This window comes from Cladophialophora yegresii, assembly GCF_000585515.1.
Source record: "Cladophialophora yegresii CBS 114405 chromosome Unknown aczIN-supercont1.7, whole genome shotgun sequence".
In the NCBI taxonomy this organism is placed as follows: Eukaryota; Fungi; Ascomycota; class Eurotiomycetes; order Chaetothyriales; family Herpotrichiellaceae; genus Cladophialophora; species Cladophialophora yegresii.
The window spans coordinates 140,821-156,693 of record NW_006913051.1 but is presented as its reverse complement, the minus strand read 5'-3'; the positions used below and the strand labels follow the sequence as shown (position 1 = coordinate 156,693).

At 52.2% G+C, this 15,873-nt stretch overlaps 6 protein-coding genes across 6 annotated transcripts; 2 read left to right on the top strand and 4 right to left on the bottom strand.

Moving 5' to 3' along the window:
* Window positions 1-563: 563 nt before the first annotated feature.
* Window positions 564-1,439, top strand: A1O7_09191 (uncharacterized protein; the record flags this gene model as incomplete). The annotated part of the gene is made up of 2 exons (XM_007763180.1): window positions 564-586; window positions 638-1,439. 2 exons carry the CDS (start codon window positions 564-566, stop codon window positions 1,437-1,439), a joined length of 825 nt encoding a protein of 274 aa, XP_007761370.1.
* A 238-nt stretch (window positions 1,440-1,677) lies between these two features.
* On the bottom strand, window positions 1,678-3,403 carry A1O7_09190 (uncharacterized protein; the record flags this gene model as incomplete). Its single annotated transcript, XM_007763179.1, has 5 exons — window positions 1,678-1,843; window positions 1,869-2,060; window positions 2,117-2,797; window positions 2,852-3,049; window positions 3,108-3,403. 5 exons carry the CDS (start codon window positions 3,401-3,403, stop codon window positions 1,678-1,680), a joined length of 1,533 nt encoding a protein of 510 aa, XP_007761369.1.
* An 892-nt stretch (window positions 3,404-4,295) lies between these two features.
* A1O7_09189 (uncharacterized protein) lies at window positions 4,296-6,390 on the top strand (the record flags this gene model as incomplete). Its single annotated transcript, XM_007763178.1, has 5 exons — window positions 4,296-4,694; window positions 4,758-4,999; window positions 5,076-5,439; window positions 5,496-5,754; window positions 5,834-6,390. 5 exons carry the CDS (start codon window positions 4,296-4,298, stop codon window positions 6,388-6,390), a joined length of 1,821 nt encoding a protein of 606 aa, XP_007761368.1.
* Window positions 6,391-7,461: 1,071 nt separating this feature from the next.
* On the bottom strand, window positions 7,462-8,784 carry A1O7_09188 (uncharacterized protein; the record flags this gene model as incomplete). Its single annotated transcript, XM_007763177.1, has 3 exons — window positions 7,462-7,668; window positions 7,729-7,795; window positions 7,844-8,784. The coding sequence occupies 3 exons, from the start codon at window positions 8,782-8,784 to the stop codon at window positions 7,462-7,464; spliced, it is 1,215 nt and encodes a 404-aa protein (XP_007761367.1).
* Window positions 8,785-10,754: 1,970 nt separating this feature from the next.
* Window positions 10,755-12,219, bottom strand: A1O7_09187 (uncharacterized protein; the record flags this gene model as incomplete). Its single annotated transcript, XM_007763176.1, has 2 exons — window positions 10,755-10,797; window positions 10,826-12,219. The coding sequence occupies 2 exons, from the start codon at window positions 12,217-12,219 to the stop codon at window positions 10,755-10,757; spliced, it is 1,437 nt and encodes a 478-aa protein (XP_007761366.1).
* Window positions 12,220-14,498: 2,279 nt separating this feature from the next.
* On the bottom strand, window positions 14,499-14,762 carry A1O7_09186 (uncharacterized protein; the record flags this gene model as incomplete). Its single annotated transcript, XM_007763175.1, has 1 exon — window positions 14,499-14,762. One exon carries the CDS (start codon window positions 14,760-14,762, stop codon window positions 14,499-14,501), a length of 264 nt encoding a protein of 87 aa, XP_007761365.1.
* Between the last annotated feature and the right edge of the window lie 1,111 nt (window positions 14,763-15,873).

Here is a 15,873-nt window from a genome sequence, read left to right as displayed (position 1 = left end):
GTCAAGGGACGATCAAAGAGCTCTGGTCTTCTCATACTAGTGTCCAGTCCGATTTCGTGGCTGATCTGGGGTCTCCGGCGAAAGTGTTGACACTTGGACGCTTTTCCAAATGAACAAGTCCGCGGCATCCACGGGGAATATACAGGCGAGCCCCCAGGCGTCTCCTGAACACAAGCCTGTGAAAATGGAAACATGTAATCCCTTGATTCCACAGTCGTCCAAGTGCGGATCCGGGATATTTGGCCTCAACTGATTGTGTCGAGCCAAATTCGGCGAAACGATCCACCTCCATTTCACTTTGGCCGGTGTCTTGTGAGCTCTTGACTCGGATTTAACACCTCCCAGCTGCGTAAAGTCGGATTTATGCGACTGACAGTACTGTAGGGCTGGATTCCGATGTGAAAGGTCACAACGAGTTTTATTGAAAGATAATACTCGACCTCGGCCCTCGGGAATGTTTGGTCCGGACAAATTGCGGTTAGGAAGTGAAAATAATCATGCAGTGACTGCTGTGTCTCTGTCTCCGTTGATCACCGCCTTGTCCAACACGTCTTCTCGCAATAATGGCTCCCGTTTTGATGACAGGGTAAGGACGCGCCCTCCACGAAACAAAACGGTTGTACTGACGGAACAAAAGCGTCGGCCTTGTCACAGGAGCTGCCTCGGGAATCGGGCGAGCCTGTGCTAAAATTCTCGTTGCAGAAGGATGTACGAGGCTCGTACTCTCGGATTTGACTCAAGATGGCCTCGAGCATGTCTCGCAGGAACTGAAAGACATTGACACGGCGGTGGAAACCGTTCTCGTCAGTGGCGATATGAGCAAAGAAGCCGACGTCGAGCAGATGGTGGAAGCAGGGGTTTCAAGATTTGGATCCATTCACTATTGTATCAACAGCGCGGGCGTGACCAGTAAACCCCGACTACGGACGCATGAATTGGAGACGGAAGCATTCGATCGAGTCATCAACGTCAACCTTCGAGGATTGTGGTTGTGCGAACGGGCGCAGATCCGCCAGTTCCTCAAGCAACCCGCCACGCTCAAGACTCGCAATCACCCAGAAGCAATACCTACCCAGCGAGGGGCTATTGTGAACATCAGCAGTATCTTCGGCATCACGGCTCACGCGACGGCCGGAGCTTATCCCGCCTCGAAAGCCGGGGTCTTGGGGCTAACAAGGACGGATGCGGTGGCTTATGCGACGGATGGGATCAGAGTCAACGCCATCTGCCCCGGTTTCATCAACACACCTCTGGTGGAACAGGCCAAAGCAGCCGGTGCAGATTACAACAAACTCGTCAGTCTCATCCCTTTTAGACGGATGGGTACCGCAGAAGAACTAGCGGAAGCGGCGGTGTGGTTGGTAAGTGAACGGGCAAGTTATGTCAGTGGTGTAGAACTGCCGGTTGACGGTGCTTGGGTCCGCGCGTGCAACACATGAGGGAGGAGTGTCTTCAAGTATGGAGAGAATCAAGTACATATGCCATCTGCATTGTCTCATTTTCCTTCGTGCGTGCGTCGCAACTGAGACTGAAAAAACTTGTCTGACTCGTTTGATCTCTTGAACGTGAGTTCCACTGAGCACGTACCTTCATGTGAGACTGGAGCACAATAGACCAAGGAACGCACCGGTGACAAGGCAGATTTTGTCTGAATCGGCCATGAAAATAAAGCATGGTCTATCTCTCTGATACCCTGCCATGCTTAGATACTTCGCGTCCTACAATCCAGCCCTGGTAGTTGTTGCCCAACGTCTCATCAAGCATCTGCATGTATGAGGGCAGACCCCCGGCCCAACTTAGAGGTTGCACTTTCTTGCCCGGGATATTAGCACCGGTCCACCAGCTGTGGAGTGGCGTCAGCGACGGACAAATCGCAAGAAAAGAGTCGACTTATCTTGCCCCGAGGGAGAAGCGTTGCCTCCCACCTCTCGCGAATCTTTTCCACCCAGTCATTGGCCGCTTCTTCTGTGGCCTCCATGGTTTCTATGCCCTCAGCCAACATTCTCTTGAACAGCTTTTCGAACCATCGGCCTTGGAATTGGATACAAGATGGGCCGTTGCTGGAGATCAAATATTAGCTGACGATGAAGTAGTAGCAACAACGGGACCTCCTTACGAAAATGTCGACGGTGCTTGCGGCCCGAAGAGAAAGAACATGTTGGGAAACCCCGGCACGGCCACGCCCGTGGAAGTCTTGACCCCGTCGCTCCAGTGCTGCTTTAGAGTCCGTCCGTCAACGCCCCGAAGGTCGATATCCATAAAACCGCCCGTCAGACCATCGAAACCCGTTGCAAGAACAATCAAGTCGACATCGACCTGCCCTGCCGCGGTATGAATGCCCGTGGCATTGATCTCTTCGATGGGGAACTCGTTCAAGTCGAGGATGTCAACGTTTTCCTGGCTGACGACCTCGAAATAGTTCTGTTCCAGCGATGGACGCTTTGCACCGAAAGGATGCGGTGGGACCTCCGGTGCTAACAGCCTGGCTTTCTCCGGATCTTTGATGCGTTTGAGTACCATGCGCCGCCAAAAGTCGTAGGCGGCGTCGTTGGCTTTCTGGTCGAGATTCATGTCCGCGTAACCGGCGACCCAGAATTTGAAGCCGCCGTCTTGGATGAGAGAGTTCCACAAAGCTTCACGCTGTTCACTCGTGTCATTGAAGGTCTTGCGTCCGTTGTTTTGGTATGGGACACCGGCATCGGTCTTCTCGCACGCTTTAAAAGTTGCTTCGTAAATCCCGTCATCCTTCTTTTTCTGCTCTTCTCTGGCATCCAAGGTACGCTGTTGCATTGGAAGGCTAATCAATAGGTCAGACTGCATCCTCCGAGACATGGACAGCAGAGCAGCTTACCAGAAATTGGGCGTGCGTTGGTACACAGTGAGATGCTTGCAGACATTTCCCGCCTCTTGGATCACCTGAATGCCACTTGCCCCTGTGCCAATGACGGCAATCCTTTTCTCTCGAAGACTGACTTCGTGGTGCGGCCAGTGTGCTGTGTGATACATCTCGCCACGAAAATCGGCAGAGCCTTTGAGGTACGGTATGTACCTGTCTCTTGCTTAGTCGTGCTGCAGAGTGAAGAGGACAATCAGAGTCGGTGACTTACTCTTTGGCCGCAAAGCCCACGTTTGCGAACAGCCATCTACATTTCGTTTCGGTTCCGTCCGAACACCCCACCCTCCACCGTCGACTATCTGAGTCCCAGAACGCATATATGACATTTTTGTGATACTCGATGTCCTTTCGTAGGTCCCACTTGTTCTCGACGTGTTGGAAGTATTTTTGCAGCTCGCGGAATCCAGGGAAGCGTTCGGAGAAGGTGAAATCCTCCCAAATCTCCTTGTCGAAGAACTGATAAGCTGGCGAGTCGCTGTCAACGCGAGCACCAGGGTCTAGAGCCATGATCAGCTCGCTGTTAGATCGTGGACACTGTCTGTCCACTTACACTGATTCCAATGCCTGCAATACGTGTCAGTCAAGTGGACAATCCGTTTTTCATCTCCTTAGCGTACTGACCAGACACCTCCAGACCCCGAACCTCGCTCGAAAATCTTTGCGTGAAGTCCCAAGTTACGCAGCTTGGGAAGCATAGTATAGCCCCCGAAACCGGCGCCAATGAGGACGGCATCGTACTCGAGACTTCCGCCGATGGAACCCATGGCCTGTTGGGACTATGCGTCGATGGTGGTAAGCCTTTTTAAAACCGGAGATCTAACCTTAACGCAACAAACGCAGGCTCTATATGGTATTTCCGGGACGAGTGGACAGGAGTTGACCACTTCCAACTGAGATGTCCGAGACTGTTATCTCTAATTAACACCCCTGCGGTCATGAACACTCCCCGGAGAGTCGAATGTGCTACCCGACTCCAAAGTCTGGACACTCGAGTTTCGGCGATGAAGAGCCCCAGGTCAAGCCCAACTTCAAGATGACGTCCATCCTGCCACTCTCTCCTACTAGGGCAAACAAGCGTTGAATAACTGGTCAGCCGATTTCGCCGAAATAAAGTTGTGAGCGTACCGAGCTGAGACACGCCACTCTAGAGCCAAAACCAAGTAGATTTGACCGTTTACGAGCTCGAGACCCGACTCCGAGGCAGGACTGACGGGCGGACCTCCGCATAGCCTTCGTTGACCCATCCGTTGGCAAGGCTGTGTGTGCATGACATGGGACAAATTTGGGAAGGGTATATCTCTGAAGCCGGTGCCATTTTCTGAGTAAATGGCAGGTGCCAACGTGCTATCTTTGTCGTGATAGAATCCCACAGTTTTTTTACAAAGGCGATCACATAGCAATGACGCGCTCTAGTGAGGCAAACACTAACCCAACACATGCAGTCAAACGCACCGTCGATGGCTTTACCAATGGCGCTACCAACGGTGTTGCCAATGACGTCGATATCGCAACCGACACAACTCCTGACCCCAGCGCACAGGCCAGCGATGCCCACCATTTCGAAGATGTGAGCACCAGTTTGAAACAGTTACCAGCATACACGCCCAGAAAGCTTCGGGTGGTGACAATTGGTGCTGGTTATTCGGGGCTCACTCTGGCCCACAAGTTCCAGCATCAACACAGCGACTTGAGCGATGTGATTGATCACACCATCTATGAAGCGAGGTCCGAACTAGGAGGAACTTGGCTGGTGAATACCTACCCCGGAGTGGTCTGCGATGTCCCTTCACACATCTATGTACGGTCCCAAAAAATCAAAGGAGCCTTCAAGGGAGCATATATCAAACGCTAACAACCAAAGGCATTTCCGTTCGACCCCAATCCTGGCTGGAGTCGCTTCTTCTCTACTGGCCCCGAGATCTGGGCATACATGAAGAAAATGGCTCAGAAGTGGAATCTTGAGCGTGATGTCAAATACAATCATCGTGTTACCGGAGCGTACTGGCAAGAAGATCGCGGCCAATGGCGGGTAATAGTCGAGCATAACAACACCGTCATCGAAGACTACGCGGACATCTTGATTTCAGCCCAGGGGTTTTTGAAGTAAGCCACCCTTGATTCTGTCCTGAATCCCCGTCGTCTGGAAAGTTGAAAGACAAGGCTGATGAGATTCTCACAGCACCTGGAATTGGCCATCGATTCCCGGATTGCAAACCTTTCAGGGCAAAAAGGTGCATTCGGCCAGCTGGGACCACGATTACGACTACAGCAACAAGACCGTCGCCGTGATCGGGAATGGTTCCTCTGGGATCCAAATTCTGCCTCAGTTGGCCAAGCTACCGGGGACGAAAGTGACGAGTTTTCAACGTGGCCCAACCTGGGTGGTCAGCACCATGAGCCCGGCATCGCTCCTTGGAAAAGACGACCCGGCGTATAATCCGGAGTACACGGATGAGGAAAAGCAAGCTTTCCTCCAAGACCCTCAGAAGCATCATCAATACCGTAAGAAGATCATTCACAGCATCAATGACAGTTTTAAGATGGTACGTGATTAACAACAGCCAGGATACTCGCCGACGGACTAACAAGCAATACACAGTTTGTCAAGAATTCGGAACTCAACGAGCAGATTCTTGACCTTGCCCGGCGACAAATGACGGCCAAGCTGAAGAACAATCCTGAACTGTGCGAAAAGCTCATTCCAAAATGGGAGCTGGGGTGTCGAAGAATTACTCCCGGGGAGGGATATCTCGAAGCCTTCTTGCGCGAGAATGTTGGACTCACTCAAAGTCCCATCACCAACATTGATGCCGATAGCATCCACACAACTGATGGTCAGGTTTACAAAGTCGATGTCGGTAAGTTTCCTTTCAGCAGGATCGCTTCGAGCGTGTAATCCCCGAGTCATCAGCAAGCTGATCAAGTGGAAAAAATTAGTCGTTTGCGCCACCGGATTCGATGTTTCCTATCGTCCTCAATACCCTATCGTTGGCCGTAACAAAGTGAATCTCGCGGACAAATGGGTCGAGGAACCCTCATCATACTTATCACTCGCCGCGCCCGACATGCCCAACTACTTCATGTTCACCGGCCCGAACGCACTGATCGGCCACGGCTCCTTGATGGAAAGTCTAGGGTGGAGTGCCGAGTACATGATCAAATGGATGCGGAAAATTGCCTCGGAAGACATCAAAGCGGTCGTCCCCAAGCAGAGCGTAGTGGATGATTTCATCGTCTACTCCGATCAGATCCACCAGACACTGACCTGGACCGGCGCATGTCGGAGCTGGTACAAGAACAACACGATCGATGGGCGAGTGACGGCGACGTTTGCGGGGAGCGCGTTGCTTTTCAAGCGGCTCATCCAAGATCTGCGCCCGGAAGACTTCGACATTAAGCCGAGAAACAAGAACCGATTTCGATTTCTGGGGAACGGATTCCTGCAATATGAGTTGCAGAAGGGCAATGACCTGGCTTGGTATGTGGAAAGGTGAAAGGGATACCTTTCTACGAGAGCAGACATAAGCAGCTACTCAGGATAGCGACGTCTTTTCCGCTGCTGATGGTGGATCGCCGGTCCATTGCATGGTATTTCCGCTCAGGTAGGCTAAACTAGCCGTGTTCGAATCGTACCATTCGAGATTGTCAAGGGCCATAAAAGGGTCCAAAAAGTTCTCCGACGTCAACATGCCAGACATGAACTGCTGCCGTGCGCCAAATTCTGGCTGTACATCGGCCGTCGAGTTTGCATTCTGGTCGAATATTGGTACAGACATGGTCGTCTGATTGTCGCGAGCAACCTCTCGGTTGCTGTCCATCAGGTCATCTTGCAGAATCATATTTTCCGGCCGAGGTTGGTTGGTCCACAGCTCCTTGTTGTCGGATGCCTCAGATGAGCCGCCTTGAAGCCCCAGCCTGTGCAATAGGTTACTGAACAGACGGTACATCCAATCCACAAAAGGCCAATAGTCACGAAATTCGCCCAGCCCTAAGAGACAGAGCTCGGCTTTGTGTTGCAACACTCGCCTTCGTGCCCCTACACTCTGGTCAATAGAAATAACATGGATTGTAAAAGATGCGAAAATAACTGCTATTCTAGAACGTCAAATGTCAGCGGGTGCGAAGAGATGCACACAAGTACTGCACAGAGCGTCTTCAACATACAAATGGACCTGTGCACGCGGTAGTAGACCTTCGGTGACTAGCTCCTCGACGACTCGCGTCACAGCGGTCGCAGATGCCGGGGCCATGGAGACGGAATCGGCCTTGGGGTTCGAGTCCAAGAAGATTTTTCGGTGCAGCACGATCCTGCAAAAACTGGTACATTCGTTAGTGAGAGGCGGTTTCATATCATGCGGCGGATTCCACATACTGCAGGCCCAACGTGAGCATGGATGCAAACAACTTCAGTTGTGGACGGCGCTCTTCCTCGTGATACCGGAACTGCTCTGGTAGCTGCTTTTCCCACCCCGAAAGATCGTTGTCAATCGTTTTCCAAGAGTCGCTCGGGGCTTTATTCTTTTGCCCGGTGCGGAGGGCTCGGACTGCTCGACCAACTTTTGAGATCAGCCCAATTCGCTTTTGCCAACGAGAGTTGAACGCATACTCAGAGCTGCTAATTTCGTCATTTCAATGCAGTGACCAGCTCCCAGTGGCGGCTTCCCGTCTTCTCCGTGTTCGAAATCAGTCTCGCGCAGCGGTTCGATATCACAGTCGTCGTCGTTTATCATCATAGGACGGCCAACTGATGCAGCGTCGAAATGATCCCGAACCTGTGTAAGTCAACGAGTCAGGTGTCATGAACGAAGTTGCGGCACTTGGCTTGTGCCTACATATAAGGTCCACCAGATTCGTTTCCAGAGTTTCCGATCTTTGATGGACAGTTGCGAGTGTTTTGTTCTGTTGAATATTAGTTTCAAATTCATCATAACGTGGATGTGCTCATACGATCGATGCATGCCCATTACTTGCGCCAGATGTATAGATGCCGCCAGCCAGTGACTGAAGTCTTTGTTGTCCGTGGGACTGCCCCACCAGAAACACATCAAGAAAAGAACTTGAACAATAGTGACACGATTCTGTTCCTGATCGGCGTCATAAAGGGCCTTGGTCCGCTTGTATAGAGCAGCCTGAGCAGACCGACGACTCGGCCAATATTTCAAGATGACATTCTCGTCACAGCAGGTTGTGCCTGCAAACAACAGTGCTTGGAGGAGAATCATGGGCGCCTGACCGGAGTCAAAAACGCAAAGAAATTGTTGTTTGTCGATGATCGGCTGTAAAGGATGAAGCCATAAAAAGTATGCGTCAAGTAGTTCCCTCTGGATGTCCGGAGGTGGCAGAGAAAACGCCCCTTTTTGCTGGAGTAAATGAATCTCTTCTTGCTTTAGGCCGAGATCGTCCTCTGGGACATCTAGAGGCTGATCATCTAGTGTCTGAGGCACTTTATAGTGGATGTTACTGTCCACCGATTGTGCGCTGGACTGTGGACTTGCAGAATATCTGGACTTGCTGTTCCGAGCCTTTCGAAGGCTATAAAACCAAATGGACTCGTCCCCGAAATAAACGACCTTGTTAGTCATGTTAGTCCGGGGTCCCACTTCATCGTTGTCTCGTATATCCGTCAGCCGGACCAGAAGCATCTCTGAGCCTTCCTGAGCCGAGTTCCTGCTGGGCGGGGGCGCGTAAGCAGAGTCCACTCCTACTGTTTGCAGCCTGGAAGCATCGTTCTGCGGACTGATGTCAGTTTGCTGATCTGTTGGTGGTGTGGGCGACAGTTCCGGAATCGCGGAAGACTGTTGTGGGTTTGTTTTGCGGGCCTCCACCTGACGTGCTTTGAGCGATCTGGAAGAACTCCTGAAATACCGAGTGTTTAGCACTTGGCGCATTGTTTGACCATGGCGGCGGGGCAAGAAATATCCCTACTTTGCATGAGTGGGCTTTTCGAGCTCGCACTCCTCGTTGGCATCTAAGCAAGCTTGACATCGACGCTGGCGGGTTCGGCCAGCGGCCTTGTCATTCGGGTCGGCGTCCTCCGGGGTCTTGCATCGTATGTGGCGAGTATTGCAATACCTGCATGCCAACTTACGCTTTTGTCGACGGTACGGACGGCTTGAGCTCTGCTCCATCATTGCGGAAATGAGATCTTGATTGACGTTTGGTTTGCGTGGTTTTACTGAGTTCTCTAGACTGCAGGAAGATGGGTTGAGCCGTGCACGAGATTCGATCAAGCGGAGCGGTCATCGAGGGCAAGAGCAAAGGCCGAATCCAGGTCTAAGGTCCAAGGTTGGCGACTGTCTTAATTATTAATATCTTGGGCCTCAGGCGTCTGGAGCGCCTGGGCGAGCTGGGGGACAGAGCACGGCAGGCACTGCTAGAATGAGATCAGCCTGCCCCGTGCATAGCCCCCGAATTTATTCGTGGATCTGCGGAGTTCAGTGTGCAGATTTGGGGACGCGGTTCTCTGACTAACCCCCGCAATTTCAGACTTGGTGTGCATCATTCTTTTCGTTAGCGATGTTTGAGACCCTGGTGTGCCTGGGCATGGCTTTTTTACTGCACCGGTCACCTCGCAAGGAATCGCCAATAAGTCTCCTTGTTGCGGTTGAAGTTGATCAAGAGAATTCCAATCGAGGTCATTCGCCTTGGATTTATCTGCAGCTGGAGGGATCGATGGCTCTTTTTAAATAGATATATTGGAGTGCTTTACAGGCTTGCCCGGTCTTCAGACTCTACAAGAGACTGAACAATCCGTCATCCATTCTAATCTGAGGAGGGTTCAGACTCTCGTAATAAATTCACATCTATCTGCTGAATGCAGTTGGCTTCCTCGAGCCACGGAAAAGCTACCGCGCAAAGCAAGGAGGTGCAGGTCGTCCAGACCTTGGTACCCGTCAAACAGGGACAAGGCTGAAGTTAGGGTCAGGGCAAATACGAGATTGATCACCAAGTGCAACATGTCTGATGACCGGTATGTTTGCCCATTGGACAATGCCCGACGATTTCGGCGAAATCGGTCCACATCACCAATTTCGCGTTCGCAGGTGGCGTCGAACGCAGAACATTTTCAGATGGTTGTATCGGTCACTGCACGGCATCGACCTCAGAGTCTTCCAAAGACCACGGACAAGGTACGAGGTGCAGGGGCATTTTTCTGTTAGTGTCGGTGGAAGCGCTACGAATCCCCACCGTCATGTCGGAGCCAACCATCCATTCTTGGAGGGAACAGACTCGATCCGACTTGTTGGATATAGCGTCGAAGAGTTCGGTCTTGGTCTTTCTGGATCTCCTAGATATACTTCTCGCCGCCGCCGACCTTGCTGGCCTTTGCTCGAGCCCAGAGGTCGTCTGTAGTAGAGGTACGGCCACTCATGGTAGAGATTAGACCTCCGATGTTGGGCTTCAAAGGCGGTATGCCTCGCCACCACTCTATAGTACTTGCTGATTTGTTTCATTGGAATATGCCGTCATGATGCCTGTGAATGCTGGCAGATTAACTAACATGGTATCCAACTTTCGCCTGATACCAGTCTTTCGACCTAGGATATCACTTTAGTCAATCCCACTTATATACGGTGGGCGTAATGCGGACTCACAATCGCAACAGAAGTTCCAGATTCTCACCACCATGCATCTTCTTGATGTGTTGCTTGAAATTGTCTAGTCGACACCATTCCTTGTCTGGCGCCGTACAGTCAACGCCAAAGCATTTTGTATACCTTGGAGTTTCGAGTGTTGACGTTATGCACGACTCGTATGTGTCGGTTAAGGTCGTTGGCTGTAGCAAAACCCCTCACCCGCTGAGAGCAGGACGGAACGGGGCATTTGTGCTCGCGTGCATGTCGTGCAGAGTGTTTTCTTAGATCTGATCTACTTTTTGCTGAATAATTACGGTTGCGACACTGCAAATCTGTTCGGTTCCATTCTGACCGTTTGAGCTTGCCACTTTCTGATTCCGGAGGAGCTGCTGGAGCATCTATAGTTGATGCATATCTTTGGCGAATACTCCCAAGTGAAAGTGGAGGGGTCAGTGCGGCTGTTGCGGCTGCGGTGCTTCCGTGGTCAACTCCGCCAGCTGTATGAAGGAATGCCGACTCGGAACGAGGAATACTGCTTTCAACGATCGCTTGATCGCCGTTGACGTCACTGGCGCGTCTTTCGGGTTGCCGTGTCACGTCAAAGTAAGTGAGGTGCCTTGCCAACGTTCCGAACAACGCTCTGGAGGTAAACGGCTTTACCAAGACATCGTTTATACCGCTGCTGAAGTACAGGGCGAAATCGTCTGTTCGGGTACTTGAGGTCATGGCGATAATTGGCGTCCTGTCAACTTGGCGGATAATATGCGAAGCGTTAACGCCATCCAAGTTGGGCATGATGATGTCCATCAGAATGACATCGTACTTGATCCCTTCCTGTATCTTATTAATCGCCCCAAGACCGTCCGTCACAATGTCAAAGATGCATTCGGAGCTTTCGAGCCACTTCGAATAGATCCCCCAACACGTTGGATCATCTTCAGCCAGGAGAATACGTGGCGGCCGTTTCCACAAAGAAGGATGACCTTGACCCTCACTATCCCCGGTTACGAGGGTCCGGCTTGGCTCGGTGCGATCGACATCAGTGCCGCGGACCTGCAAGAAATGCTTGTCGGCCAGTTCAAAATCACCGCGACTCGGATCCCTCGCTGACACAGCCTCGTCGTTTGGTCCGGTAACTCGTCCGTAAGGTAAATGTAACCCTTCAGGGGGATAGACCTGCTGTGACCAAGTGTCTGCGGCCAAGCCGTTCCTGCTTCTAATCGTACTCGCCACGTCGGCGGTATCGATGGCTAAATTACTCCAAGGCCGGTTCTCGCTACCGTCCTCGGGTTGCGCAGGATTTTCTGAGTTTTGAGCTGTAGCCAGTGCCACGTTCTGCTCGTTGAGAATTGGAGAGATCGGTAGGATCCCGAGCAGCCCCGGGCCGAGATAATGATCGCTTCTTCGGTAATCGTTCGAAGATATAACTCCTTTGTCAACCCTTTCGTCTTCATCGGAAAGTCGAGGTGGCGTGTTAGAGGAATGCGTTTTGCTGTTGTCCGACGAGGCAAGCAGGCCGAGAATGCCTTCCATCCTACGTAATCGACTTTCAAGTTCTGTGCCGGCTCCTGGACCGTCAATGGAAGGAGCCGACAATGGCGGAGGCGGTGTCGCCCGATCCTCGCCCCCAAAACCACCCATACTACGGAGCAATCCTTCCAGGTTTCGCAATCGAGTCAACAGTTCTGCGTCGGACTGATTTTCGTGAGTTCTTGAAGCTGTGATTTTTGCATGATCGTCCTTCATGCTAGACAAAATGACTGCCGCCTCAGGCCCGTCCTGCGGGTTCTCTAGAGGCTGCCAACATTGTGCTGCATTACCCCGTTTAAGATGCCTGTTCAAGTCTCCTCTTTTGTGAAATCCTTTACCGCAGCCCCATCGTACGCCATTCTCTTCAAATGTGCATTTGTACTTGTATGACCCACTGTGCAGCTCTTTGTGTTTGGTTAGGTCATATGATCTGGTGAACAGTCTTGCACAGGTGGGGACTGGGCACTGGAAGGGCTTCTCTCCAGTATGAGATCGAAGATGTTCCGATAGCTTTGTCGACCTTGACAACGTCTTTCCACAAACGGTACATTTGTGCGTTCGCATATTGTCTTTTTGTCTGGAGTGGTCGACCGCGAGCACATTTGCGCGGATAGATGCTTGTGTGTGGTACCTGAGGGCGAGTGAGCTGCCCTCAGTTCGAGCGACTGGCGGTGGGTAATGACGATAAACCCGCGTCTATCAAGCGAAATTCACCGGACTGCCGTTCACACTGGGGCCGGGATGCAAGAGGACTTGTGCTTCGTGGTGTCGAGCGTTCGGCTGAAGGTGGTGCTGCTGCGTTCCGAGGTTGATCCCTCACTCTAGAGAGCGAAGTGACTACTTCACAAGATCAGATGGTGCGGTATGATAGGCCCCGGCGCAGCGCCAGGGCCGTTCGCCATGGGAAATCGTCATTTTATGAGGATTGAGCTTGAGGTGCACTTGTGGCCGCAACAGGGAGGCAGCAGCTATCTGATTCTCTGCCCTGTCGCAGAAGGCGCAGTGTCTTTCTGCCCTGGCGCAAAGAACCTGTGTGTCCTTCTGCGCCACGATAAGGACAACGAATCCAGAAGGTAGCCCCGGCGCGCTGCTCAACGCCCTTGATTGGCTGTGACGAGCCCCGGCGCAACCAAGATACAGGGCCGCCGGCTGAGTTAGCGTGGGCTGTTACTGCGCCATCACCACGACCGGTTGGGCCTCTTCAGACTACCGGGGCTTAATCTGTGCCTTGTACCTGGGGTAAAGTGATGAGGAGAAGTGGAGCGTCTTTTGCGCCAGGGCAACGACCCAATTTGAGCAGCCGTCACTGCTGCTGGCAAGTTGGTTTTGCGCCGGGGTAAAGTCAGTGTCGCTGTCTTGGCAATCTTCATCTTCACAACCGATGCGCCAGGGGAAATGGCGCCGGGGCCTTGAGAATGTCGGTATATAGATCCAGCTTTATGTCTCGCTTCAATGTCGAATTCATCCTCAGAAAGACAAGAGGCCTCCGGACACAGAGCTCACCGTGCTCTATCGTACATCTCAGAAAGGACCACAGATTGGCACCAAACCAACAGGATGGCGGCTGAATTGATATGGACCATTGTTTTCGGAGTACTTGCGACGGCGATAGGCGTAGTCACCATTTGGCAGAACTTTCAGGTCGTGAAAATCAAAGTTGGAGGTACGACGTTCACCACGACCCTCATCGGCATGCTAACGTACCGCACAGTCATGCAGAGGGTTCAGTACCGGCCCTGGTACGGATACGGACCATAGCCGAAAAAACAGATTCTGTCAATTCGATCTCGAAAAAGTGAAGGCTGGCCGGCCGAACCTATGCGGCTGGCCATCGGGATGCACACGAAACAAAGGACTTTTTGGTCTTGTCACATGGTTGAGCAAACCAAGACACAGCTAGAAGCAGAGGAACGAGGGTCGAAAAGCTGGGCTCTGAATTTTGTGGGGGAAAGCTGCAGAGGGTGGAAGGAGAGGGAAAGGTTCGGTCGTTGGACGGTGGTAATAGTGCAGCTCAAGAATCCCATGGCGTCCCGGGGATAGGCACCATTTGACGTGGCCGCTGGAGAGTAGAGTCGGCGTGGCCGTTTGTGTTGGCAGTCTGATGGCTCACATGTTACAAACGGGTTTAATTCCATATCAACATGAAGTGAATGGTAGGGATCCGTCGTCTTGTTCTTGTCCCAAGTCGACGAGGTGAACACCAAGGTTCTTAACCATGACCCATCACCTATGTACTTGCCTCCATTCGGTGTACTCCTGACAGGCCGAAGATATCTTACAAGGACTTCCCCCAACTTGGTAAGCCCAGCCACAATCCTCTGTCGTCGTTACAGCTCATGTTCTGAGTCGTTTTAAAAGCCGGTAGCACCAGCGCCCGGTTTAGTTTCTCCATCTGCCGACAATGGTACAGGATCCGTCTTCTGTCCGCCCTTTTGGCTGGGATCGGCCTCAGCCTTGTGCAGTTGATCACTCAGGCCTCCATTTCCGGCTGTTGCTCACGAGCTGGTGTCGCCGGCTTCTGGTTGTTTACCACCATCGGTGGCAGGCTCCTCGCCGCCACTAGGTTTTGGTGCGGAGCTGCCTTTGGCAGCATCGGTATTTTTCTTCCCCTCGAGTGTAAGTCCGAAGAGAGCACTGTGGCTCCCGGGTGCACCGGTGCCGGTCAGCGCAATCAACAGTATTATTCCCATTGTCGTTCCAGCTTGCCGAAATGCGTATGGTTGACCAATAACCCCAGCACCAATGATGGAGTTGGCCATATTTATGAAAGCACTTCGCATCCCGCTCTTGGGCCTGGCATCGGGTAAATAGTCCTCGGTCTGAAAGGATTCTGAGAGAAAAGGCGACGAAGAAGGTGGTGTTATGTCTGTGAGTAATGGAGCACGCTGACTTAGGAAGCCAAGGTAATTATCGTCGTCCGTCCATTCTTCGGGTTGAGGACTGCCAGCACGGTCGTCGAGGTCGAACCGCACCCGGTTGGTCGTCCGAGGAGTACCGTCCGGCCGAGGATGGGAGAGAGTCGATTGTCTCTGTGACGATGGACGGACCTTATTGCTGTCCGAACCAGTAGGAAAATCCAGCCTAGTGGAGGAGAGGTGGTATCATCGGCGGAAGCGAGCAGGTGCCTGTAGCTCTCGACCTTCCCATTTGGGACATGGTTGATGACTCCGTTAGTTTCCTCATCATCTGTTGGGATGTCGCACAAGTCGCATTTCGCCAGCAAATGGTGAGGAGGGAAATCTCTGTAGTTGTAAGAACAATCCCAGTGTCATCTTCGAGTCAACGAGACGCATGTTCAGATCGGCGATGCGGAAGTGCCAGGGGGAGTAGGATGAATACACACAGCGAGCCTCAGGGCCACGCTCAGGTCCAGAGATGGAAATGGAATGTCCTCGTGTCGAGATTTCGATCTCGAAATGCCTGTTTCCAACGCTTTTGACGCCAAGCTCGACCAGCTCCGAGCTGAACCGCCTTGATAAGGCTTGTTCTTCCAGGAACCAGCACCAGCACCAGCACCGGCATCCTGCTCACAAACTATGATGAAATACCCGTCAACACGCCTGAGGGGTTCAGCGTCTGGATGCTGAAGCGAGCGCGTCCTCTCTATTGACACGGCTGACTACCATGTGAGGTGACATCATGTCGGACCCCGATGGTGCTTTGCGCCGTCCACAGCGCAACGGAGCACATAACTCACGTCACGACTTTTGCGGGCTTCCATACGATTAACCATGCCCGATTTCCACAATATGTACGAGCGGCGGACCGGACATTGCGGTGAATCATTGCCAGTGACGGTAATTGAATGACGCCCAGCGGGTTGAAGCGAGTTTATCTCTACGTCAGGAGAGCTTTACCAGTCGCTGAAAT